This window comes from Vitis vinifera, chromosome 6, assembly GCF_030704535.1.
Source record: "Vitis vinifera cultivar Pinot Noir 40024 chromosome 6, ASM3070453v1".
NCBI classification, from domain to species: Eukaryota; Viridiplantae; Streptophyta; class Magnoliopsida; order Vitales; family Vitaceae; genus Vitis; species Vitis vinifera.
Genome location: NC_081810.1, coordinates 1,811,604 through 1,837,777, shown reverse-complemented (window position 1 = coordinate 1,837,777; position 26,174 = coordinate 1,811,604). Strand labels below are relative to the sequence as shown.

General features: G+C 30.0%; 2 protein-coding genes across 2 annotated transcripts; both read right to left on the bottom strand.

The window, feature by feature from the left end:
- Positions 1-8,346: 8,346 nt before the first annotated feature.
- On the bottom strand, positions 8,347-15,121 carry LOC100241684 (linoleate 13S-lipoxygenase 2-1, chloroplastic). Its single transcript, XM_010652987.3, has 9 exons — positions 14,710-15,121; positions 13,979-14,289; positions 12,343-12,580; positions 10,998-11,294; positions 10,834-10,919; positions 10,463-10,573; positions 10,097-10,398; positions 9,688-9,954; positions 8,347-9,226 (listed from the first exon to the last, which is right to left on the bottom strand). Exons 1-9 carry the CDS (start codon positions 15,104-15,106, stop codon positions 8,497-8,499), a joined length of 2,739 nt encoding a protein of 912 aa, XP_010651289.1. The 5' UTR covers positions 15,107-15,121; the 3' UTR covers positions 8,347-8,496.
- Positions 15,122-20,795: 5,674 nt separating this feature from the next.
- Positions 20,796-25,879, bottom strand: LOC100255329 (beta-glucosidase 12). Its single transcript, XM_002285549.5, has 13 exons — positions 25,723-25,879; positions 25,580-25,649; positions 24,724-24,782; positions 24,519-24,594; positions 23,926-24,003; positions 23,750-23,837; positions 23,319-23,574; positions 22,854-22,969; positions 21,921-22,138; positions 21,792-21,823; positions 21,475-21,577; positions 21,267-21,375; positions 20,796-21,114 (listed from the first exon to the last, which is right to left on the bottom strand). The coding sequence occupies exons 4-13, from the start codon at positions 24,577-24,579 to the stop codon at positions 20,946-20,948; spliced, it is 1,230 nt and encodes a 409-aa protein (XP_002285585.3). The 5' UTR covers positions 24,580-24,594; positions 24,724-24,782; positions 25,580-25,649; positions 25,723-25,879; the 3' UTR covers positions 20,796-20,945.
- Positions 25,880-26,174: the final 295 nt, after the last annotated feature.

The following is a 26,174-nucleotide window of genomic DNA, read 5'->3' as shown; positions in this document are numbered from 1 at the left end:
TTTTTAATAATATATAAAATAATAAAATATATATTTATGACATTACCGATTCGATCGCGGTTCGATCACCGATCCAATCAATAAACCGTGAACCGATAACTTTTCTGATTCAATAATCGGTCCAATTCTGAAAACATTGGTTTTTAGCCAATTTCTTAACTTTTTTCCTATATGTTGCGTTTATACGTGTGTTTGTTTGAAATCAAAGTTGAATGTAATATTTTTAGAAAACAATTTTCATTTTTTCTTTTATTCCATAATCCTATAAAAATACATTAGACCTTTTTCTAGTAAAAAAAATAATATTACAAGAATTTATTATCAAAATAAGATAATTTATTATTTAAGTTGCTTTTACTTGCTTTTGTATTTTGGACCTTAGTATATATATAGATAGATAGAAATAGAGCTAAGTCAACTAATACGTAAATAGTAGGACACACTCATAAATGAGATGTTGTTAGGATAAAGTAGGTCCACTTTAATGATATTAGGGTAAATGGATGCCCCTCACAGGTGTCAATCTGTTATGAATTCCCTCAATAAAAGGGAAGTCAATCTCTTATGAATTCCCTCAATAAAGGGGAATTCATATGGTGAGGGACGCAGTATATTTTGTACTCACTCTCATTCTCTTCCAACACATACAAGCATAATCCAAAAGAAACCATGTCTACTCCATGGGTTATCATGCTTTTAATTTTTGGTGTTAGGTCTATCGTATGAGAAAACAAAATAAGACGATATTTCAATAAGACATGTGGCTTTTGTCTTACATTGAAATAAAGATGCATTTTCAGACTACGTGCTTGAATGTTTGATTAATTCTTCCATCAATTTTACTATTTAATTTAGTTTTATATTTAAGTCAAATGTGACTATTTAATTGCAATTTTCTATTATTTGAATAATAATAAAATTTAAAATTTTATGATGTCTAATCATTACATGTTATGAAAATAAAGAATAAAAGTTGTAATTAAAAATTTTATTTACTTTTTTAAAAATTGTAATAAAATTATTTTGCTTTAGTTATACTTTCATGCTTCGTAGATATATTAATCTCACCTACTACTTATTTTGAATCACACCAAAATTATTAACTTCAAGCAAATGAACTTATGCTAGATAATTTTTGTATCTTTCATGTTAAGAAAACTCATTACCCTTTTTGCTTTTTGCTAATCCGCAATACATGTCAAAAGGGTGTTAAGGAGATCGGTACTTTTAGGGGAGGTCCTTGGTCATAAACTTCAATGATATTTTATAAATGGGTTTAGTCCAAGTACTTTATAGATTTTTTGTTAAATGATAACTTAATAATGTAACTATGCAACATTTTCTTTGTTAAGATCTACCAATTTTAGAAATATTAGAATAATTTCAAATTAAGTTCTAGTAATGATCATTTTAATATAAAAGTACAAAGTCATATAGTATCTATTTTCAAATTGTCTCACTTGTATACTTGAGATTTCCATTATGCCAAGATTATATATGCTATACTCATAGTAATTAATGAAAAAAAAAACAATATGAGAGTTTACAAAAGTGTATTTGTTTGAATCCACAAATAAATAAATAAAATAAAATAAAACTAGAAAAGCTTCATTTATAACATTTGGTTTCAAGAAGAGATATACTATGGTAGACTCACTTTTAAATATTGACACTCTTTATATAATGCAAAGTATATGATTAGATGTTATCAACATCTTATATATTTTAAGATAAACCTTTTTACTCATCACAAGGCTTAGTTTTTGAAAAAATATTTATATAGTTTTATATCAAAATTTGTTATCTTCTCATCATAAGAGTACCCCAAATGATTGTTTCTTCTACCATTTGTTGTTTTTATTGTTATTTCCTTTTCGAGATTATTGTTCTTGTCTTTGTTTCCTTTTCAAGATTATATCAGTCAACACTTAAAAGACTATGACATGAAAAATTAAAAAGTCAAAGATTAAAAATAAATAAATAAATCATATTTAAATTCAAAAATATTTTCTACATTATTCAAATTTATATATTTTCTTTTTTCTTAAAGAATAAGAAAAGTTATAAATTTTAAAATCTAAAACTTTATTATATGCTATTATCTACAATAAATTAGATGAAAAAATTCATTATATATATATATATATATATAATTTCTATGTTCGAAAAAGAAGTTAATAAATTCTAGAAATGTTGTCATGCTAACCTTGAGTTAACAATTCACGATCCAACTTCTCAAGGATCCAAAATTTATTGAAGTGGGGAAGAAAGAGGGAGAGAATTCATTGTGAAATAGATGTATCAGTTGATGGCACCCCAAGTACGAATGTGGGCATCACATCATTCCAAAATTGATGCTCCATCACACTGATAATGTAACTACACTCATTGCTATTATAGGGCCACTTTTGACAATTTTTGTACTTGGGTATATATGTGATTGAATTTCCCCCAATATCCTTTCCATCCTTTAGATGTTTGAAATTTCATCTTTGTATCAAATTGGCATTATGAGGCTTGAATGGTTAGAAAATGAAAAAGAAAATGCTAAATTTCAATTTAAAAAATATGTTTCACAAAACAAATTTTTTAAAATGATTTTATCTTTTTTTAAAATAAAAAATAAAAATTTATTTTCCAACTTAAAAAATATGTTTGTCAATTTTTTTTAAGCTAAATTTAGATTTTTGGAGAATTTGGTATCTTAGAGAAGATTTTTTGAGAGTAAATTTAGATGTTTTTACTTATTTATTTGAACCATTCTAAGAGTAGAGAAGACATGGAGAATATGGTCATTTTAAAAATAAATTTCAATTGTTTTTCATGTCATCTTACCCTAAACCATAAAACGGCTGGAAAATTGTTATTCATAATTGAGTTTCTAAATAAAATTATTGATACTTTAGAATAGAGTTATAATACCTTGGTTATGCACTAGTTTGACATAATTTATTGTCTTTAATCTTAACAGTTTCAACCAAGTTCTAGCTCAATTCTAGATGAGCTAAGTAATTATTTAGGTAAGTATTTTATATACATTGATGGTCAAGTAAGTTTTTTCAATAATTAAATGATAGCTTAATAATGTAACTATACAACATTTTCTTTCATAAGATCCATCAATTTTAGGAATGTTAGAAATATTTTCAAGTTAAGTTCTATCAATGATCATTTTAATATAGAAGTACCAAGTTACACCATATCTATTCTCAAAACATAAGGTAGTCTTACTTATATATTAAGCCTTTTATTATGTTGAGATTATATACGTTATACTCAGGGTAACTAATGAAAAGAAAACAATGTGAAAGTTTAGAAGTGTGAATTTATTTGAGCCCTCAATAAAAATTTTAAACTTGAAAAGCATGATTAATGACATTTGGTTTCAAGAAGAGACATAGGATGGTAGACTCACTTTTAAATATTAACACTTTTGATATTAATATAAAAGGATAAACATAAAGTAGATAGTAAAAAATTTAATTTGGGGATTAACTTAGGGACTACCTATTTACCTTTTCCTAGATAGTTTCATCATATCTAAGCGTAGACAAAAAATTTCTTTTATCAATGAGGATTTGAACGGATCTAGGATAGTTAGGCAACCACCATCCAACCATTATCTAATCTTCACTAGGTTTTTGCATTTTACAAGAGGACTTGAGTTAAAGAACATTGATTTTCAAGTAGCCAGCCTTGCAAAACCACCTTATCTATTATTTAGATAATTCTTCATAGTTTTGTAGAGCCACATTCATTTTCATGTAATTTAGAATGAAGAAAATAAAAGTAAGATGAATCATAATCAAGTCTTTCTGAATCAACATAATCAAGGCAGAGGAGGAGGATGAGGAGATGGTGTTAGTTCACAAGGGTAAGAGTGCACACTTACAAAGAGCAAAAGTTCGAAAAAACAACCCTAATAATATGGATCATATGCCTAATGAAAGTGGAAATACAATCTATTGTGGCAAATCATGCAAAAAAGTAAATGTAAACTAATTTGTTAAATTTGTAGAAAAGCTAATCAAAGTGGTATAAGATGTTGACATAGGTTCGATTATGCTTATCAAGCTAAGGATGCCTCACTTGCAAGCACTTTCCGATCTTGGTTTAAATGAAGATCAAACTCAAAGTTCTACATAGACTTGGATACAATTACACACATGATTGATAACCTAATTAAAATTTGCAATGTACAACCTTAGAAGGAATGAGACAATATTTATGTTGGTAATAGCTGCTATTTAAATATTTCTCATATTGGTGATAGCTATTTAGATACTAAGCATTGCAATTTGAAATTAAAAAATATGCTTGTCTTTTCTAATCTAAAAAGGAATTTGTTACCAATTGGATAATTACCAAATGAGGATGTATGCATCTTTGAGTTCTCATCTAGTATATTGGTTTTGTGATAAAGCATCTCAATAAAAGAATCTTGGAAAAATTTAGTAAACAATAACAACTACATGTGTTAGATGAAGACTATCACAAGGCATTTGTTAGCATAGCCCAAAGAGTCATCCTCAGAGATATGGTTGTAAACATCAATTTTTTTTAGTGAATTAAATTATCACTAAACTGGTCTTTAAAATTGTAACTTCCAATTCAACAAAATTTGAACTTGACAAGTGATGGATCACACACATTTGACATGTGACATATATTCAAAAGATGACACGTAGTGAAATTTGGAGAGTTACGAAATTTAATCTTGCAAACAAAATCAAATCTTTCAGTTGAAGTAAAAAAAGAATTAAAAAATAAATATTTTATCATTGTTAAATTTCTAAAGGAAACAAATCTTCCAATTGAAATCAAAATAAAATTAAAAATAAATATTCTAGCAACTTTTCTTAATGAAGAAGATAAGTTGCTAAAACCAAGCAACCAAATTCTTTAAATTAAGCAACTAAATCTTAGGGATTCCGAATTTAATTCCTTAGTTTTACCTATAAATAATGTGACTTCCTTCAATGGAGGAGACTTCTTCGAATTGAAAAGACAATTTTACATGGCAAAAGAATCTTCACAAAGAAGAAAAGTCTTCACAAAATCCCCCTGTAAGTCTGAGAAATAGTAGAAGTGCTACAAATGCAATTTTCGTCCTTCAAGGAGTTCATTCGGGAACAAGCCACTTGTGGCCCTTGATTGATCTTTAAAATTAAAAAAAATATTTTCATCATCGTCTTTCAAATTGTGATCAAGGTGAATGAATCAGAGGGAAATATTCTTTTATAAAAAATATTACCATAAAGATTGTATCCCAATAATTAATTTTAATTAAAAAAAATACTTTGCATATTTTTCTATTGTTTTGCTTACATTACAGGACTTCACAAAATTTGTTTGTACAAATTTTTGATACGCCATGTGGGACATCTTTGTCTCTCATCTATTCCATTAAGAAAGTGACCAGCACTAAGATGATGACATTTAAAAAAACTCAAGCTACACATGTCAATAAGGGTGATGACAAAATTGCCATTACTTAGTCAACAGGGTCTCATGACTTGTAGCAAAGCAAAAAACGACTACACTTTCGACAAAGCTAGTAAGTGAGCATACTCATTTAACAAAATCATTGGGAACACGCGACAGTCACCAACCACTCTTCACCTTAACCTATTTGAGGGCAAATGATCAAAGTCCTCATAATTAGGAAAAATGCCCTTCAACACTAAAGGACTATGGGAATAAGTCCCCTTAATTTATTGTTGATGCCAACTCCAACACTAGCTCACATTTTGGATCACAAGCTAGGATATCAAAGAAAGACAACTCCTCAAAGCATTTCAACTCTTTTACTTCTTCCTTATCGATGACTATGTCGGTAATGATAATAGGCACTACATTTGTAGAAGAATAGTTAGCTAAGATGGCTCATGTCATCGTCAAACTCACCAAAACCGTAGAGGAGAAATATTTACAAATATCTCATTTCATGAATAAGGTCAATGTATAGATACAAAATACGATTGAGTCAAACCAAGGACTTACTCTCTGAAGATTGTGTCTCTAGGTGATGCACTAGATAAGTTTAAGTTGGTGCAAATCAGAGGGCAAACCATTGAATTTGCCTCGGTGGCATTGTGATTTGTCTAACAATTTTAGGATAGGATAACTAACATCATTAAAGTGCAATATGACAAATCCTCACACTCATGTAGTCTAAGCCTTACACCAAGATGATTGATAACCTACATATGCTTATGGGTTATGAACCTTCAAAGTTTCAGTCATTTGATGGAAAAGGAAATTTGAAGCAACATGTTGTCCATTTCATCAAAACTTGCAACAATACATGTATAGAGGGTGACATCATGGTTAAACAATTTGTTTGATCTCTCGAAGGGAATGTCTTTGATTGGTACATCAACCTTACACTCGAGTGCATTGATAGTTAGGACCAAATGGAATGCGAATTACTTAACTGCTTCTATAGCACCCAATAAACTATGAGCATGATAGAGCTTATCAATACTAAGCAATGGAAAGACGAGTCGATTGTTAACTACATCAATCATTGGCATTCCTTAAGCCTTTACTACAAAGATAGATTATTCGAGGTGTCTACGGTGGAGATGTACATACAAGATATACATTGGGGTCTTCTGTACATCCTCTAAGGGATATGACCCTACACTTTCGAAGAGTTGGCTACACGAGCACAAGACATAGAGTTTGTTATAAAAACAAATGTAAGTGAAAACATGTCTATTAAAGAACTAAAAGATGACACTATTGGAGCAAAAACATCACAAATGAGGATAAAGAGAATGTGACATCACATTTAACTACATTATTTTCAAACCTCGACACTCTATTATGCTTTAAAAACAGGAAAAATAAAATCTCCTTCAATTAAGCAAAAAGAGATAAAAACTACTCTTAAGTTGGAGTCAAGGATGAAAATATCGGTTTTGACGATAACTTGATTTTACAGATATATCGAAATATATCGTAAAATATCGGTAGATATTTTGACATAAAATATTGGTGGGTGGAAATTGATAAAAAAAATTAAATAAAAAATAAAAAACTTAAAAATGTAGGGAAAAACTCAAAAAATGATTGAAAAATAATAATACACATTAAAATTATTTTAGTAAAGAAATTGATATATATTGAAGGACATAATGTATTTATTTTGGATATATTAAAGAATGTAAAAGAATATATATATATATATATATATATATATATATATATATATATAAGTTTTTTATTTAAAAATATTAATAATTTTATTTATAAATTTATTTTTGTCTTTTAGTTAATTATTATAAATAAAGCTAACTTATTTATTATAATTATACATATATATATATATATATATTTGTATGCAACTCATGAAATATAAGGATGAGTAGCCTATTGGTGAGGGCCTTGCAATTCCTCAACAAGACTAAGTTTCAGGTTGGATCTTCATGTCAACTTATATGTGACATCGATAAATCACCAAATTTTTTACAATAAAGTCAAAATGTTGCTAAAATATCATAATATTGTCACTAAAATATCGGAATATCACCAATATATTGGAGGAAAATGCGAAATAGAACCAAAAAAATCTAGTGATTGAAATATCTGTGGCATGTATTGTGTTGGGGCCTTCTAATAAGTGATATTTTAATGAAAAATCAACGATATATCACGATATTTTCATCATTGGTTAGAGTCTAGTTCATTCAAATAAGGAGTCACTACAAATGTTCAAACAACAAACAAGGTAAAGTCTATGGATACACTTCAACTGTTCAATACAACAGAAGTTCGAAAAGCAGCGATGTTCCTCAAAGTATGAGCCTAAATTGCATATTACTTCTGACCTACAAGAACTTAAAAAAATAAAATAAAAAATAAAAAATCAAACTTATGCAAAAGAAAAAAAAATTATTAGATGAATTATAGTGAGCTTTAAACTAATAAGGTATCTGTACAGTCAAACTATTCAATAAAGGTATAAAAAGAAAAAAAATAGATATAAACAAATAGGATCGAATTTTTTCCCTTATTTTTTAACCTAAATATAAAGAAATGGAAGCATTGCCAAATTTAAAGGTATAAAACCTTCTTTTCATTTTTTTCTTTTTTACTTTTACTATATGACCATTTTTTTTTAATTATAATCATTTCCACGATTCATCTCGTAATCTTTTCCACCATGCTAGGAGATTTCCAGTACTGAAGCCTAACAGTGACAGATTGGCTGCCGCTACCACTGTTGGTTAAAGAGGAACCTGCATTCAGCCCAGATCTGATTCACTTACATTCACCTTATCTAGAGATGAATGGGCAGGTATGACTAGAGGCTTTTCTTAAATCCGTTTGAAGATGAAATTATTGTTGACTCCGTGTCAATAGATTCCATTGCACTTATTCAATACTTACTATCAGTCCAATGTCTCATGGATGTTACGTCAGTTATTATCTCTACCATACAATGGATTTGAAACTTCACTCCCAAAGCTACATCTACATATTATAGCTTCAAATGGAGATGCTGTATGGAACTCCCTTCAAGAGCTCATATGGAACCACCCCAGCTCCGTTTCTGTTCTTCAAACTGTTGTCTTTATTCCTATCATCAATAGTTCTTTCCAACTCCTCTAACTTTGCAGAAAACCGGTTAAATGCTTCCTTTATAACCGGTTCTTCATCCCATGTTAGCTTCCTATCCTTTCCTATGTACTCCTCATCTGAGGAATGCTCTGACAACAGATCTAAAGTGGCCATAATCCTTGTTGCCTGTAGCTTTGAAGGGAAGCATGCCAAGAGTTCAGAATTGGGATTGTCCAAAAATCGTTGCCATCCTTCTTCTGTTGGTTCTTCACAGGGCATATTGGTTCTAGCAATGGAAGGCCTATTGGGGAAGTAACCAGCAAAAGCATATTGTCCAAAGTTGACTGCGGAATGGTGACCAGAGGTTACCCAAGTTATTGTTGTGATAATTCCAATGAGGTCGTCGGGTGTTTGGAGGTTTGGCCACCATGGTTCATCTTTTTTATCCTCATGACCTTTGGTTCGGATTTCCGTCCACCATGCTTGGAGCTCTGGATCAGACTGTACCATGCTCGCATCCTTGTAGTAGTAATTGACATAGTCTGCAACCCATTGTTTTAAGGCATCCCAAAGGATCAGACCATCATTGGCGAAAGGATAGTCTTCGATCAGTAGCTTTAGGCCATGGGGAGCATCTGGATCCTCAACAGCAATGCCCCTGGCAATTACGAAACCAAAAAAGTCAGCCAGGGCACTTTTCAGCAACTGTATATTAACTAGCTCTCTACACTTCAATAAGTATATATGGGGCTTTGATTTACATCATCCATTACTATGCTTACCAGATCATACCTGTTTATTAGGTTTGCTGGCAAGAGTAAAAGTGCATCTCATTAGAGAGAAATTCGAAAATAAAATTTAAGGGGGTTTGGATATGGATCGCAATGTATGTCAAGGTACCAACATTTACTCAAGAGGCCACATGAGAGCGTAATGAAAAATTGTGGGGGAAACCATGAGGAAGAGAGAACTTAGTAACAAGAAATAAGGACTTTGAATTTAAGCCATGAACTAGTATGCTAGTTTGCGGCGTAAAGTATAGTTGGTTTCACATAATTTCATTGAGTATAAATGGGGGTTTGATTTACATCATCCATTATTATGGTTATCAAATCATACCTGTTTATTAGGTCTGCTGGCAGGGCTTCCCTATCAAACCGCCACTGCTGGTCATAAGCTACTGAGCTAAGCTCCACAGAATACTTGCCGGGTGAGAATGAAGACTCAATGATCCCCTCCGCATTGATGAGACTTTCTCGAGCACGAGCATTGATATGCATTGTGTACCGGAAATGAGGATGTAATAGTCTGTAGATGGGGTGCATTACACTGAGTTGCCGATTTGTTGCAATTATGTAAGGTTCTGTTACACAGTGAGTTCTCAACCTGCAACATTGAACGAAGTTGTTTGATTGGCATTCATAAAGTTGTCCAACTCTTCATCCAACAAATCCAAGGAATCAGTTTGAAAGGTCTGGTAAAATAAAAACGTATTATTCAAAAAAGAAATCAAGGCAGTGGCATGTACCAGTGACTAACAAGCTGATGATAACCGGAGTCATGAGCGAGGAAATGAACTTTGGCTAACCTCCATAGCCAGCGACCTGTAGATTCCGATGTGGGAGTGAAAACTTGCTTCCACTGTGGCTTCCCCTCTATTGGTGGGCGCGTGAGTTCGATGGCTAGAGGCTTCAAGGTGCCGTCAGGGGTTAGGAAAAAAAGTGCCCTGGAACCATACAGTGTTGTCCCTTCGATCTGCCTCACTTTGCTCACATATGGTAATAACAAGTCGTGGTAATCTATTATGAATAGCTTCTTTTGTTCTAATGCCTGCATACATGTTCCCAAATTTAGGCAACTTAATTCTTGGGAGAAAGAGGAGAAAAGTAGGTACCTCGTCAATAGTCATGAAGGCTCTTATCTCTCGCTCGACCAACTCTGTGGTGATTGCCGACTCAGGAGGACCATAGACATCAGGGTCCAGTGTGCTCTTTAATGGCCACTCCTGCACGATTTTATGGATTATAAATACCATGGAGTATCATTTGTGTACAATCTTATTAACGTTCACGGCCTTTTATAGATGTTTATATCTATACCACACACACAAGGAGAAACAAAGAAAACACAAGTAATTTTTAACATGGTTCGATAATTAATGTGATCTTCATGTCCATAAAGTATATCAACACTTAAAAATCCACAAATCAAATGAAAGAGAAAGGCTAGTATTAATATATGATCAAAAGAAGTTGCTTATCATACCGTAACCAACTTTATACTACATGGGTTAATACCGGCAAGAGTTTGGCGTGAGAATTCTTCATCCCACAACCAAGAAAACTTGTCCTCTGCAATTGCAAAATGACTTCAGTTTGTAAGTGAGAGAGATCAAGAGAGGAGGTGGGGGTTTGAAGGTTTTTTCTTACTGAGAAACAGTGCAGGGGGTTTAAATTTCAGGAAATCATCTTTAACATTAAGCAAGACGTTCCAAACCCGTTGCCAAAATCCTCGATTCACAGGACTACTCAAGTTGATTCCTTCGTAGTATAATTTGAATATATCTGAGAGGTATAGAAATTCACTCTTTGTTGGATTGTCTAGATGCGCAATTGCCGCGTGCCACCCGCATTCTATTGTCTTTCCTCTAAATGATTTCTCCTTCACCCCAGAGAATTTTTCATCCCTTGGCACATAGAAGCTGTTACTCATCTTTGAACAAGGATCTGCATGGATCATGGTAATTTCTTATTGGATCAAATGAGAATGATACAATTCCTGATTAAATATTTTTGTTATGTGCCTCCACTCTAACTGCTTTGAGAATTGTATTGTAAGTTAGAATAAGCATTGATCATTAATTAATTACTTCTTTTTTAGCATCTATTGAAATGACAACCAATCAGGTGGTGTCACTTACACATTTTTACATCTTATTGTTTGTATCCTTATACCTTGATCGATTTTTCATTTATTTGTATTGTTCAATGACCTAAATGTCATCATATATATTCAACAATCTGAATCTATTATTATATAGATACTACTAAGATACTTTAGCTTTTTTCCTTTAAGATTTTTTTTTCTTTTTTTTTGGATTTTGAAACCTTATATACGACAAGATCCTTTTAGGATTCATTTTGTCATTAAAGTTTCTTATAGAACTGGAAAGCAAATAATGAGATGTTTAGAATCCTTGTATCTCTATAACATTCTATATGAAATCTCATGAAATTTTACTAAGAGAGAAGGGAAACATCAATACAATACAACACACTATGTGCCTTTGTTTCTTAACTCGTACAAAGTATGAAAAAATGAGTCTAGTCAAGGGTTTAAACTTAGGGTGTGATGCTATGAATGATACTTTAATATTGTATCAATTGTAAATCTTGAATGTGCATGAATGATGTATGTCTGAATCTTTATCTCATCATGGAGATAAAAATGATTTGTTGATCCACGTTAATCATTTGATGAGTTTAATTAATATCATAATGAGTAGCATAAGAGCTTCTACACACTGGAACCAAAGACTAGTAGTTTCTACAAATGAAATGCAATAATATAATAAAAAATTTAATAGTTCCATATTTCTCTATAAACATAAATATGATTATATGAGCATTAATATTTTAAATTTGTACTCTTAACTTTCAAATATGTTGCGCTATATAAAAAATTTAATATTTCCTTTTTATTTCTAAAATTTTGACACCTATGATTTTATTAGCTCCTTATTAAAAAAGAGAAAGTTCAATTCTAACTTCATACCAGTCTTATATTGTAGATGTCCAGTTCCACATCGTCTAGGGTATGGATATTGTTTGCTGCCACCAAGCACCGGTCGCGCCAATTTAGGATTGTTAGGGTCACCCAAATCATTATATACGTCATAATCATAGATCCTATTAGAGGTCTTGTGCTCTCCTTCATCATTGCCTCGCAAACTATCAAGTTCCTTTTCTCTTAAGTTCTTCAAGCCTTCTGGTGTTTGTGATGGTAAGTATAACTGTTCCATATGAACAAAAAATGAGTAACACTTCTCAGAAGGGTGAATAAGGCTTTTGATATTGACAATATTGAGTCATGATGCTAGTAGGATCAAAGTGTTTTTGAATAGAGAAGAAAAAAATTTATATGAAGTGAAAATTTTAATTTGATGTTATAATATATTGTCCAATTTTTAGGATGCCACTACCAAAAGATAAAGAATGTATTTTATGGAATTAAGCAAATGCCATTGAAATGATTCTACTATGCTTAAGTGATGACTTTAGAAATAGGTCGAAGATGAGTGTTATGATAAAGTATTTGATGTGTTGGTGGTGCTCATTTGTTAGAATTGTTTGTTCATATTCTGTCTTCTTATAAAAAAAAATTAGTTGAATATAAAAAATAAAAAAAAATGAAGTGTCATCTTATCAAGAATTAGTTGATTATAAAAGTAAATAAAAAGATGAGTTATTTCATTGAAAGGAGATGTCAAATTTTATTTATTTGATAGTTGAAAGTTTTGTCCACAAAACTTTTTATTTTTGTGTATTATATTTAATTGAAATTTTCCAATGGCTTATATAGAAAATTTAATGGTTTTAAAAACTGTTAAAAAAAATTTACTTGTCAAAAATTTTTTATTACCTGAATATAAACTTTTTAAAAATAATTTTTAATAACATAAAGAAAATCTATATGACTTTTTATATAAAATTTATTATTACTTTTTATTTTTAAAAAATAAAAAATTTATCCAAATGAATACTTACCTATCGATCCTTCATAAAATTATGAAATACTATCTAAAGTTAGGATAATAATCATAGAATCCATTGTTTGTGCAATTTCTCTTTCTTATTTTGAAAACTAAAAAATTATAATAATTTTTATATAAAATATAAAAATTCTAAAAGATTTACCTTGATAATGGTTTCCAAAACATAAGAAGTCTATCCAAACAAAAACTTATGATATTTAATTAGAGGTAAATAATATTGTTACACAATAACAAGAAAAGGCAATTAAAAAAAATAGAATAAGAACATAAATTTACATGAAAAACTCTAGACGAAAAAAATTATGGGTAGAGGACAAGAAAATCTACTATATCAAAATATTGGTACAAGAAATGAGAGTTATGAGTAGTTATAGTAGATATATAATCATCAACTATACATCATCACACATACAATATATATATATATATATAGATATAACAAAGCAATCAGGCCTATTGGCCTGATCCCTCTGTTACTACCATAGACCTTAAAGAAAATCTTAAAATTATAGTTACATCACATATGTCACACTATTAACTTTTCGAGTTAGACCAAATAGAATTTGAGTCATCAAACTCTAACAAAGGCAAAGTATGCTTACGAGATGATAGAAAGTGTTGAGGAAGGTCGCTAACCTTGTTGGTGAAAAAGAGCCTCTTCCTAGAATTATCAGATTTGGGCTCAATCCATGAACCGCAGTGAAATCTAATAGGGCCATTTGGGAGGCCATCGAGGATTATATGCTGGAGGTAGATCTCACTGGAGTGTTCATTCTCCACTAGAACTGCACCAATCTCCCCAAAGTCACCAGGAATCACAAATTTTGACTCAAAAATCGCATCCTTTGGGCCATTCTTTGGGCCATCCTTTGGGCCACCCTCTGGGCCATCCTTTGGGAGTACTTGGTGAGCATTCGCGTTAATCGGCTTCTTCTGTGATCCCGTCTCTTTGCAAAATCATTAACGAAAATATCAGTACTCCATGGATCAAATTTTAAAATTCAGACGAGCAAGTGTAGAAAAGGAGAAAAATTCAGATTTTTTTTGGGTGTTCTACTTTATTTTCTCAGGAAACAAACAAAAAGTTAGGGTAATTAAACACATGGTCAGGAAGACTCAAATCTTCCCTTGCATTAGCCTCTATAATGCACCTTTTTTTTTCTTTTTTTTTCTTTTGTCCATTCTGCTTAAAATTTTATTTTCTTGACTGAAGATGTGTTTGATAATTAAAAAAAATAAAAAAATAATAACAACACCGCAGCCAAACAAGGCCTGCAATTGCATGGTCCCTGCAGAAAACTGCAGCAGTCCAGTTTTACTCGATTTCATATACAAAAAAATGATCAGTTAAATGATAAAATACTTACGAGGATCAAGCTCTGCACTAACAAGCTCTAAAAGGAGTGATCCGCCAAGCAAGTTTGGTGATTTCATGGTAACTCCTGCAGTTGCCTTGACAGAAGTGGAAATCTCGGTTCCACTTGCTTCTGCTTCTGCTACTGCTACTGCTACTGCTTTAATGTTGCTGGGGACATAGCCAACCCTGGTGTTTTTCCTATATTTTTTCTGGGGTTGTGGCCATGGCCTTACGGAAAATGAAGGCCAACTGCGACTGTGGATGCATGGTTTGTTCGGTAAGAAGAATATCCCCACAAGATGTGGCCGGTGGACCTGAGTTGCCATGGGTGTTCGATAAGTGTTATTAGGTCGACCTTTTCTGTTTATACAGCAGTAGGAACCAGGAAGAGAGACACATGTCTCCATCCTGTAATTTTGTGAGAAGAACGAAATAATTTTAAAAATGATATATTTAATTATTAAAAATGATAACGATGCAAATATTTTATTCAAAATAATATAATATCAGAAAAAAAATAAATTAACAAAATTCCAATGTGGTTGAGAGAGAGAGAGAGAGGTCATTTAATACATCAAGGGGGACCACTTTGATGGTATCTTTATCTTGGGCAAATGGGCGCCCCTCATAGGTGTCAATTTCTTATGAATTCCCACAATAAAGTGGAAATCACATGGTGGGGGACATACAAGCGTGGTGCAAAACAAACCATGGAATGCTTTCGATTTTTGGTGTGAGGTCTATTGTACTGTCAACGAAGGACAAAAAATAAGATGATATTTCAATAAGACGTTACTTTCGTCTTACATTGAAATAAAAACGTGTTTTCAGGTTTAGTGTTTGAATCTTTGATTAATTCTTTCATCAGTTTTTTTTTTTTTTTAAGTCAAATGTGATGATTTAATTGCAATTTTCTATTTTATGGATCATAAACTTCATCAATGTTATTTTATAATTGAGTTTTGCCCAAGTAAAGTATTTTATATACATACATTAATGGTCAAGTTTTTTGTTAAATGATAACTTAATAATGTAAGCATACAATATTTTCTTTGTTAAGATGTACCAATTTTGGGAATATTAGAATATTTTCAAATTAAGTTCTAGTAATAATCATTTTAATATGAAAATACAAAGTCGTACTATATGTATTTTCAAAACATAAGTTAGTCTCATTTATATACTTAAGCTTTCCATTATTTCAAGATTAAATATGCTACACTCATAGTAACTAATGAAAAGAAAACAATATGAGAATTTAGAGTATTGTATTTATTTGAATCCCCAACAAAAAAAAAATTTAACTAGAAAAGTTTGATTTATGACATTTGGTTTCAAGAAAAGACATATAATGGTAGACTCACTTTTAAATATTGATACTCTTTATACAATGCAAAACATATGATTGGATGTCATCGACATCTTAAAAATTTTAAGACAAACTTTTTTACCTATCACAAGACTTGGTTTTTGGAGAAAGATTTATATAACTTTAAATTAAAATTTGTCATCTTCTCGTCATAGGGGTATCCTAATTGATCGTTTCTTCTGCCATTTGTTGTTTTTATTGATGTTTCCTTTTTGAATTTATTGTTCTTGTTGTTGTTTCATTTTCAAGATTATGTCAATCAATACGTAAGACTACGACATGAAAAGTTAAAAAGTAAAAGATTAAAAATAAATTAAAAATTATATTTAAATTCAATAAATATTTCTACATGATTGATTCAAATTGATATGTTTTCTTTTTTTCTTAAAAAAATAAGAAAAGTTAAAAATTTAAAAATCTTTAAATGCTATCATCTACAATAAATTAGATAAAAGAATTATTATTATTATTTATAATTTCTATGTGAGAAAAAGAGGTTAATAAATTCTAGAAATGTTGTCATGTTAACCTTGAGTTATAAATTCATGATCGAACTTCTCACGGATCCCAAATTTATTGAAGTGGGGAAGAGAGAGAGAATTCATTGTGAAATAGATGTATCAGTTGATGGCATCCCGAGTGTGACTGTGGGCATCACGTCGGTCCAAAACTGATGCTCCATCACACTGATAAGGTAACTACACTCATTGCTATTAGAGGGCCACTTTTAACAATTTTTATACTTGGGTATATATAATATATGTGATTGAATTTCCCTCAATATCCTTTCCATCTTTTAGATTTTTGAAATTTCATCTTTGTATCAAATTGGCCATCATGAGGCTTGAATGGTTAGAAAATGAAAAAGAAAATGCTAAATTTCAATTTAAAAAATATGTTTCACAAAACAAATATTTTAAAAACGATTTTACCTTCAAAAAAAAATTAAAGAAAATTATTTTCCAACTTAAAAAATATGTTTGAAATTTTTTTAACCTAAAATTATATTTTTGAGAATTTTTTTAATCTTAGAGAAGATATTTTGAGAGGGAATTTAGATGTTTTTATTTATTTTATGAAGAATATGGCAATTTTAAGAATAAATTTCAATTGTTTCTCATGTCATCTTACCCTAAATCATAAAACAGAAATTTTTTTTTATACATAATTGAGTTTCTAAATAAAATTGTTAATACTTTAGAATAGAGTTATAATCTTTCTCAATTATGCACTTGTTGGACATAACTTACTTCCTCTAATCTTAATGATTATAATCAAGTTGAAGCCCGATACTAGATGAGCTAAGTATACTTTCTTCCTTTAATCTTAACTGTTATAATCAAGTTCAAGCTCAATAGTAGATTAGTTAAGTATTTATTTATATATCTAAGACTGAACAATCATGATAATTTTAAAGAATAAAAAAAAAGATTGAAAATGGACTTGGACATAAAAATTGGAAAAGTGGTAGGGAAGGCAGTAGCAAGTAGTTTAAACATCATGTAGACTACTACTCCTTGGAGCAATCTCCAAGATAGTGCATGGTATGAAGGAAGAACTCATTCACATCTCATGCATGACATAGGCTCCATACTAAATGGTTTTATAACCTTGTTTGGTATCTATTTTTGAAAAAAAAGTTTTGTTTTGTTTTTTTCAATAGAAAATAGTTTTTCAATTTAGAAAATATATTTGACAGGTTTTTTTAATCAAAAATAGATTTTTGAGCATTTGTTTTTAGAATTATATAATTTTTTGAGAATAAATTTAAGATGTTTTTACTTGGGTTTTTATATTCTGGCCCAGATTGCAAGAAAATTGGACTATTAAAGGTACATTAATATCAAAATTGGACATATATATGACTTTGTTTGTAGTCAACTTAAGTCATCCAATCCATGTATAAATCGTGAGACATTCTTGGTAAATGAGATTTTGTGAAGGGCAAATAGATCCCACTTTGATGGTATTCTTAATCTAGGGCAGATTCCATGAGCGAAAGGGACTTGACATGGTCCTTGTAATAGCTCATGTCTCGTACTCACGTACTGTCTTTTTCTTAAAATCCAACAAATATAAGTGTGGTTCCAAATAACCCATGTGTACATATTCCATGGGTGATCATCTTTTAATTTTTGTTGTATTAGATGTGTGATGGAGAGAAAAAAATAAGATGATATTTCAATGAGACATGAGAATTTTAACTTATATTGAAATAATCACGTGTTTTCTTGAAACTATATTTGATTAATTCTATCATCATTTTTACTATTTTTGAAGTTAAATGTAATTATTTAATTGCCAAATTTTTTATAATTTGAATAACGTAATTATTTTTTATATTTTTGTCACCTTTGATCATCATATATTCACATATCATTAAAATAGATAATAAAAGTTGTAATCTTATTTATTATTTTGAAAATTTTAGCAAAATTGTTTTTTTATATGTAGTTTTATGCATTATTGAGGTATTCACCTTACTTATTACTTGTTTTCAATGTTTTTAGAATCAGACGATCATTGAATCGAAAAAGTTACTGGTTCACAGTTTAATAGTTAGATCGATAGTCGAATCATCGCCAAATCGGTGATGTCATAAATATAATTAAAATTTTTAATAATATTTTTTTTTGTATATTTGATATATCAAATTATATCATGGAGATAAATATAAATGTATTAAATTTTATTAAATAGAACATATATAATACTTAAGCTTAAAGAAATATTTAAGATGAAAAGAAAATTATAGTATTTAATTTTATTTATATGTTTATATATTTTATTATTTTAAAATTATTATATTAATTAATTTATATTTTTTCATATTTATAATTGAATAGTTATTATAAAAAATAAATGTGAATATAAATTTTTGCATTTGTTTAATGGTTTAATATGATAAAATTTTGAAAAACATATTTGTAGTTTTATATAGTTTATTATACTTCAAAACAATACATAGTCAAGTAGGTGAATGGCCAGGGTTCAAATCTCCCAACACTCTTTTTTCTGTCTTTGGAATGTTAGTTGGGCCAATTGGACGAGCCTAGAATCACACCAGTATTTGGAATGTTAGTTGGGCCAATTGAGCCCCCTAGTTAGTAGAGCCCAGAATCAAACAAAATAATGGTTTCTGGTTATCTAAGAACGGGACCGGACCGACGGTTCCAACCGGTCCAAGTTTTGGATCATTCCAAAGTTATTAGTTGTCAATAAATGCACTTATAACAATATTTTTATTTTTATTTTTAGTTAAAAAAATCACCTACTTAGTAATGTCAAAAGGTTGTCAAGGGTTGATTATTACCTAATAAATTAATTTTTTTTGTTAATTATTAGGTAGATTAACATGATAATATACATAGGAGGTCATGGGCAATAAATTTCACCAATGTTATAATTACATTAGGGCTTAGTCCCCTTAAACTTTATATACATTGATGGTTTGTTACCCAATAGATTAAGTTTTTATATTAATTGATAGCTTAACAATTTAACTATACAACATTTTCTTCATTAAGAATTGTAAATTTTAGGAATATATTAGAAATATTTTCAAATTAAATTCTATTAATGTTCATTTTAATATAAATTAGATACAAAGTTATACAATATGATCATTATTTTCAAAAATATAATTGAAGCAAGAAATAAAAAGAAGATAATGTCTATTTTTTTTATTTTTTTCTTTTTAACTTAAAAGCATGATACATGCCACTTGGTTTCAAGAAGAGACTTAGAGCGATAGACTAACTTGATATAATGTAAAGCATATTATTTTGATATTATCAACATTATAGAGATTTGAAGATAAATCTTCTCACCTGTCACAAGACTTGGTTTGTGGAAAGTTTGTGGAAATTAAAAGATATAACTATATATCAAAACTCGGAAAAAGATATAACTATATACCATTAAGTGATTCTTCTTAATGAAAGTTTGTGGAAAATTTTCCTAATTTTCGTGATCTAAAAGAAAGGTAGGGTTTTGAGAATCCTAAATAAATCCTTAAAATGTTCACATATTAATCTTGAATTCTAAATTCGTGATCCAACTACTCTAAGGATCCAAAATTTATTAAAGTGATCGTAGTAGAGATAATTCATTGTGAGATAGTTTATGAGTGTGAATGTGGGCATCACCTCCATCCAAAATTAATGCTATGCTCCACCACATTGATAATGTAGCTACACATTCCTATCATAGGACTACTTTTAACACCTTTCATACTTGGGTATATTTGTTATTATAATTCCTCTATAAATCTCTTTCTATTCTTTTGGGGGAAATTTGAAGAAAAAAATGAGAGATAAAAATAAAAAGAAAAAGTGAAAAAAATATACAAAACAAATTTAAAGTCATTAAATTATTTTTTTATATCACTTTTAACTCATTTAACTTATTTTAACTCTTTTATATGTAATTTTTTTCCAAACTATATAGGCAGCTTCTATATTTGGACTCATTTGCAAAATACCACTTATAAGTCCTAGTATATAAAGGAGTCAAATCAACTAACTGCTAATATAGTTGTATATTTGTGTTCTACCCTTATTGGGTAATAATATCTTACTTCTTACTTTTCAAAGCAACAAAATTACAACTAATGAAGATATCATTGATAATGTGAGAATGATGGAATAGGAGCACGAGGGGTTAACAAATCATTACTTTTGGATACATAAATGGAACATAAACATTATTAAAAAAACATAGAAAGTACACAATCCCTTACTTATTCATATGATATATGTGGTTTATAGTGAATATATACAATGAAAGGGAATATGCTAACACTTATTGATTGGATCTTTAATCCAATTTTATAGAGAATACATATAATGAGAAGATATATATATATATATATATATCTACTTTTTAAGGAAATTCTTGAACCAGAATGCTGAGAGTTTTGGGTGTCTTCTCAATCTGTCTTTGTAGTCAACAAAGTTTATGCCAAATCGAACAGTGTAACCGGAATTCCATTCGAAATTATCCAACAATGACCATGCAAAATATCCCTTTACTTTGACACCATCCCTACAATGAGTCATATCATATAAGCATCAATCTTCTACAAATTTATGCAACAAAAACCCTAGCCCCAATAGAAAATGCTCAACTTCTACATTTCTCATTTATTTTTTTTACAATTTTATTCAAAGTTAAAGTCTCAATTTTGAAGTACTTACTCAATTGCACTCTTAAGAAAAGAAAGGTGATGATAGTAGAAATCTATCCTCACATTGTCTGCTAGGGCTTCTTCGAGTGATAATTCATCATTATTTACCTCATCAATCCCTGCAAAATAGTTAGAAAATTTTTAATATTTTGATTTTTATTGTCTATGTACTTGAAATATATATATAAATATAAATATAAATACATATAATTGGTTACCATTTTCTGTGATGTATATAATTGGATCCTTGTACTTGTTCTTTGTGTACAACAGAATTTCTCGAATTCCTTTTGGATAAACATAAAGCCAATCCGAGGCCGCCTGTAACATTATTTTAAGGAAATGAAGGTAGATGATTAGAATCCAATATTGCAAATTTGTATTAATTTTCATTGTTCTCATATTCTAAAAAGACGAACACCTATGTAGGAAACAGTTTTTCAAACAAAATTACTAAACAAAAATTTGAACTATTTGCTATCTTTCTTATTTTCACGTTCACAAAGAACAAAAAGATTATGCTGATACATCATACCTTTGCACCAATAAGGATGCCATGTCGCTCAGCTGCTTACCCAAAATATAATGTCATAACCATCAATTACATTCTAAAGTAAAAAGGAAAAAGGAAAAAGAATGTATGTATATATATGATCAAACCTACTTGTAAGTTTAGCATGAGCATCGGTGGAGTAGCTGGGGTTTATGCTATTGTTATGGGGAGAGTGGGCTGCATAATTGGCAGTGTAGTAGTTCAATCCAAGAAAATCATATGACCCTTTTAACATCTCGGATTGTTCCTTTGAGAACTTGGGTAAACGTTTTCCAACCAAAGATCGCATGCTATGGGGATAGTCTCCATATGTCAATGGGTCCATATACCTTCAATAAACATTGAAAATTCACATAGAGCAAAACAATTTATCAACTAATGGAAAAAAACATCTACGTTTCAAATTAAACATGATTTATTTTTGGTTGTTGGGTGATACTAGGCCCAACTTATTAGAAATCAACGAGGCTCTGTTTGGAAACTTTTCTTGAAAATAGTTTTCTATTCTTTAGAAAATATTCAGTTTTCTAATTCAAAAAACATAATTGATGAACTTCTAATAAAAACAATTTTCTAAGAATTTGTTCTCAAATGTAGGCTGATTTTTAGAATAAATTTCAGGTTTTATTTGTAAAATTTCTAGGGCAACTGTTGAAAAATATGGAGAGCAGTTTAAAAACTACTTTTACATTATATACAAATATATAATACTTTCATTGAGAATAAGTTTTGAAAACTATTATTCATAGTTGATTCCCTATATAAAGTTTTGTCCTTGAAAATAATAGATAACATTCTTTAAGAATTGTTCTCAATTTTTTTTTCTTCAAGTTGTTTTTCAAAACATTTCCAAATATACCACCAAAATTTTTAGTTCTATTCTTATCATGAACCTATGATTGAGAATTGGAACAAACACTTGTTGTACCAAACTTGTCATAAACTTTATTTTATTTTTTAAAATTTGAAGTATTTATTTATAATGTTTTATCAATGAATAATCGAAAAGCATGCATGATACACATGTGATTGATACATACTTACCATCCATACATAAAATCAAGAGCTTGCTCTGCCGCATTCTGATCATTGGTTGTATTTGAGAAAGGTATGAACCAATGTGAGACTATAGTGATTCCAATCTTCCCCTTTTGAGATGCCTAAATAAAATCCACACAATTAATGTTGGATTAGTAATTAAAAAAATGATAAGTTAATTATTTTCAATCGTTTTCATTTGTTTTTTAAGAGTTATTTTAGAAAATAATTATACAAACAAATAGAATAATTAAAGATAAAACATTAAACATAAAAATTATTTCTAAAATATATTTTAAAATATTAAAAATATGTTAAAAACATTTTAAATTTTCAAATAGATTTTTATTATATAAAACATCATAAAACGGTTTCAAAAACTAAAACTTTTTTTCAGAACTATTTTTAAAGTAATTATCATAGAGGCTTTCAATTTTTATATAATTAGTTAATAGGTTTGATAAGCAGTACCTGATATTTTTTTTTGTAAACTTGGACAGCAGCTGCATGAGCTAGAAGTTGGTAGTGTGAGGCCAAATAAGGCTCAGTTCCAGAGTCTCCACCAGTGCAGTTCAGCTTTTGCCATTCAGAACATCTACCAGGGGCGAAGTTTCCTGTTACATACCCACCATTGCTATAGCTCCATGGCTCATTCAATGTGATCCAATGCTTCACCCTATCCCCAAATTCTTTAAAGCAAAGCTCTGCGTAGTCTCGAAAATCATCCCTAAAACATTACATTAACAAACGGTTATTAAAGTTCTTATAAGATTTTTGACTTTTGTTTTTAGGCTGTGTCAAAAATAATTATTGACCACAAAAATGGTCTTATTATTGTGTAACAAAGGCTATCTAATGCATGGGCAGTTAAGAGAGCATGGGAAAAAAGTTGAATAACTTACACAATGAGGGGACTTAAGAAACCACCATACTCATCTTCTAGGGCTTGAGGAAGGTCCCAGTGGAAGAGGGTTATAAAGGGCTGTAGGTCTGTTCATGATGGCAAACAATCCAATTAATTTTAATTGTAAAAATGAGGGATAAAAAGTGATAAAGAGTAAGGCTGAATTCTGAGTACCATTCGCAAGGAGCTCATTGATGAGGTTGTTGTAGTATGCAATTCCTTCCTTGTTCACACCCCCGCCTAACTTTCCATCTATGGTTTAAGCAACAAAGGAAAGAAAAAAAGAAAAATTGAGGGAAGAGAGTTGAATTCCATCTATAGTTTAAAAATATTAGTCAAATGCAATTGGATCTCTCTTTAGAAGTTTGGTATTGAAAAATCCCTAATATTGAATATTCAAGATGAAGAGCTTCTCCAAAGTGATTTTTTTTATTAAAAAAAAAAAATACAAAGACAAATATCCTCTTTTTTTTTGTGGACAAAATGACATGAAATACAAAGACAAATATCCTTATTTTTTTTTTGACAAAATGACATGAATACTATTGAGTGGGTTGAAAAAGCAAATTAGAGGGGGCTCCTTAGGTAATTTAATATATTTTTTTAAGTGAAAATTATTATAAGAGAATTTTTTTATTTTTCGAGTGCTTTACATTAAATGAATAAAATTTCAGTAATAATGTTATTAAGTTAATTCTATAAATACAATACATAAACATTTTGGTTATCCAACTATGGAAGTTGGTTAATAGAAACTATTATCTTACTTGGAAGAATTCTAGACCATGAAATTGAAAATCTGTAAGCATCCAAGCTCATTCCTTTCATAATCCCCACATCTTCCTGTCACATATTTACAAAATGAAAATAATTGGTGATGATCTAATCGCAATCTTATGGTAGTTGAGGAAACAGTATTGATCCTTAAATATGAGAAAGTCAAATACAAAGGTGTAATCATCTTGGTCATACCTTATAGCGATGATATGCATCAACAGTCTCATCTCCATTACTACGCTCTTTTACCTTTTCTGCGATACACCAAAAAATTTTCTCAAAAGAAGAATACATTAAATAATTTTTTATGCTCATTTCTTTTATAAAAATATATTTATTGAATATTTCTTTTCTTTTTTAATAATTTTTCCTTTTCAAAGGAATCGACAAAAGTGGGGTAGGTTAGTCTTGATTTGGATTTGATTTTGGAAAGGTGTAAGGAAAAGTAAAACAAAAATATCGATTTTATGACATATCCCCATCAGTAACCTCACATATCACCTCCTAGTAGTACTTTTTCACTTGAATATAGACATCGATCCATAATGATTAAAACTATTGATCAACTCGCGAGGGTCGAGCTCCCTACTAAGTTTGTGGGGATTGAGTTGTCCAATCAACTCACCATTGTAACTCTTCTTATTTCTCTTTATTAGTGGATTGTTAAATATTGATGCACTCTGTGGACGTAAGGATCATATTGATTACCAAACTAAGTTAAAAATCTGATTATTTTTTTAAATTTTCTATTTGTGTGTGTGTGTGTATGATTTGGTTAACAATAAATGCATTCACATAAAAACCTAATTAACTTAATTCATACCAATACGATTTATAGAATTGAATAGCCCATTGAATTTTTTTCCTCTTCATTTGTAATTCAAAGAACTACTTTAAAGAAGTTAAATGAAAAAAAAAAAAAAAAAAAAACTCATCCATGTAAAAGTCAAGCTAAACTCTACAACCCGAATGCTTTGGAACCATGAAGGCATTGATGCAAAGAAAACAAAAGAAAACAAATATTTTCTCCCAATTTCGGAGAGAAAATAACCTGGATATTTATGAGTGTAAGTGTCCCATATACTTGGTCCTCTGCCATACTCATATGCAGCACCCTCGTACTGAAAAAACAAACCACAAAAGAGATGAGCAAAGACAGGAAGAATAACAAGTCTAAATCTATGAACTCATTACTTGATAAGCCGATGAGGCTGTTCCAAAAATGAAACCCTTTGGGAAGCTGCTTCTGTTGAGCAAAGCAGTTCCATAGTCTGCTGTTTCAGCAGCTATGATAATGGTGACTAAGTTAAGGAGGAGGAGGAGGAGGAGGCTAAAGTGAAAATATCGTTGTATTGCCATTGTTTTCTGTGGCCAAGAGTACCTTGCTCTTTGCCTTTATATAGGGAAGTGCACAAGGAAAGGCCATTATGAAAGAATAGTTTTTTCCTTAAAAAAAAAAAAAAAAATTTTAAGTACACAATGCCTATGAAAGAAGAAGTGTCAAAATTGGAGAGATTAGTGTAGGACTATGACATGGGAAATTAATATATCTTTATGAGATTAATCTAACGGCTTAAACAAAGGTAGTACTAGGTTTTAGTGATTTTTTTAAATTCTTTTTGTATATAACAACTCATGGATTTCAT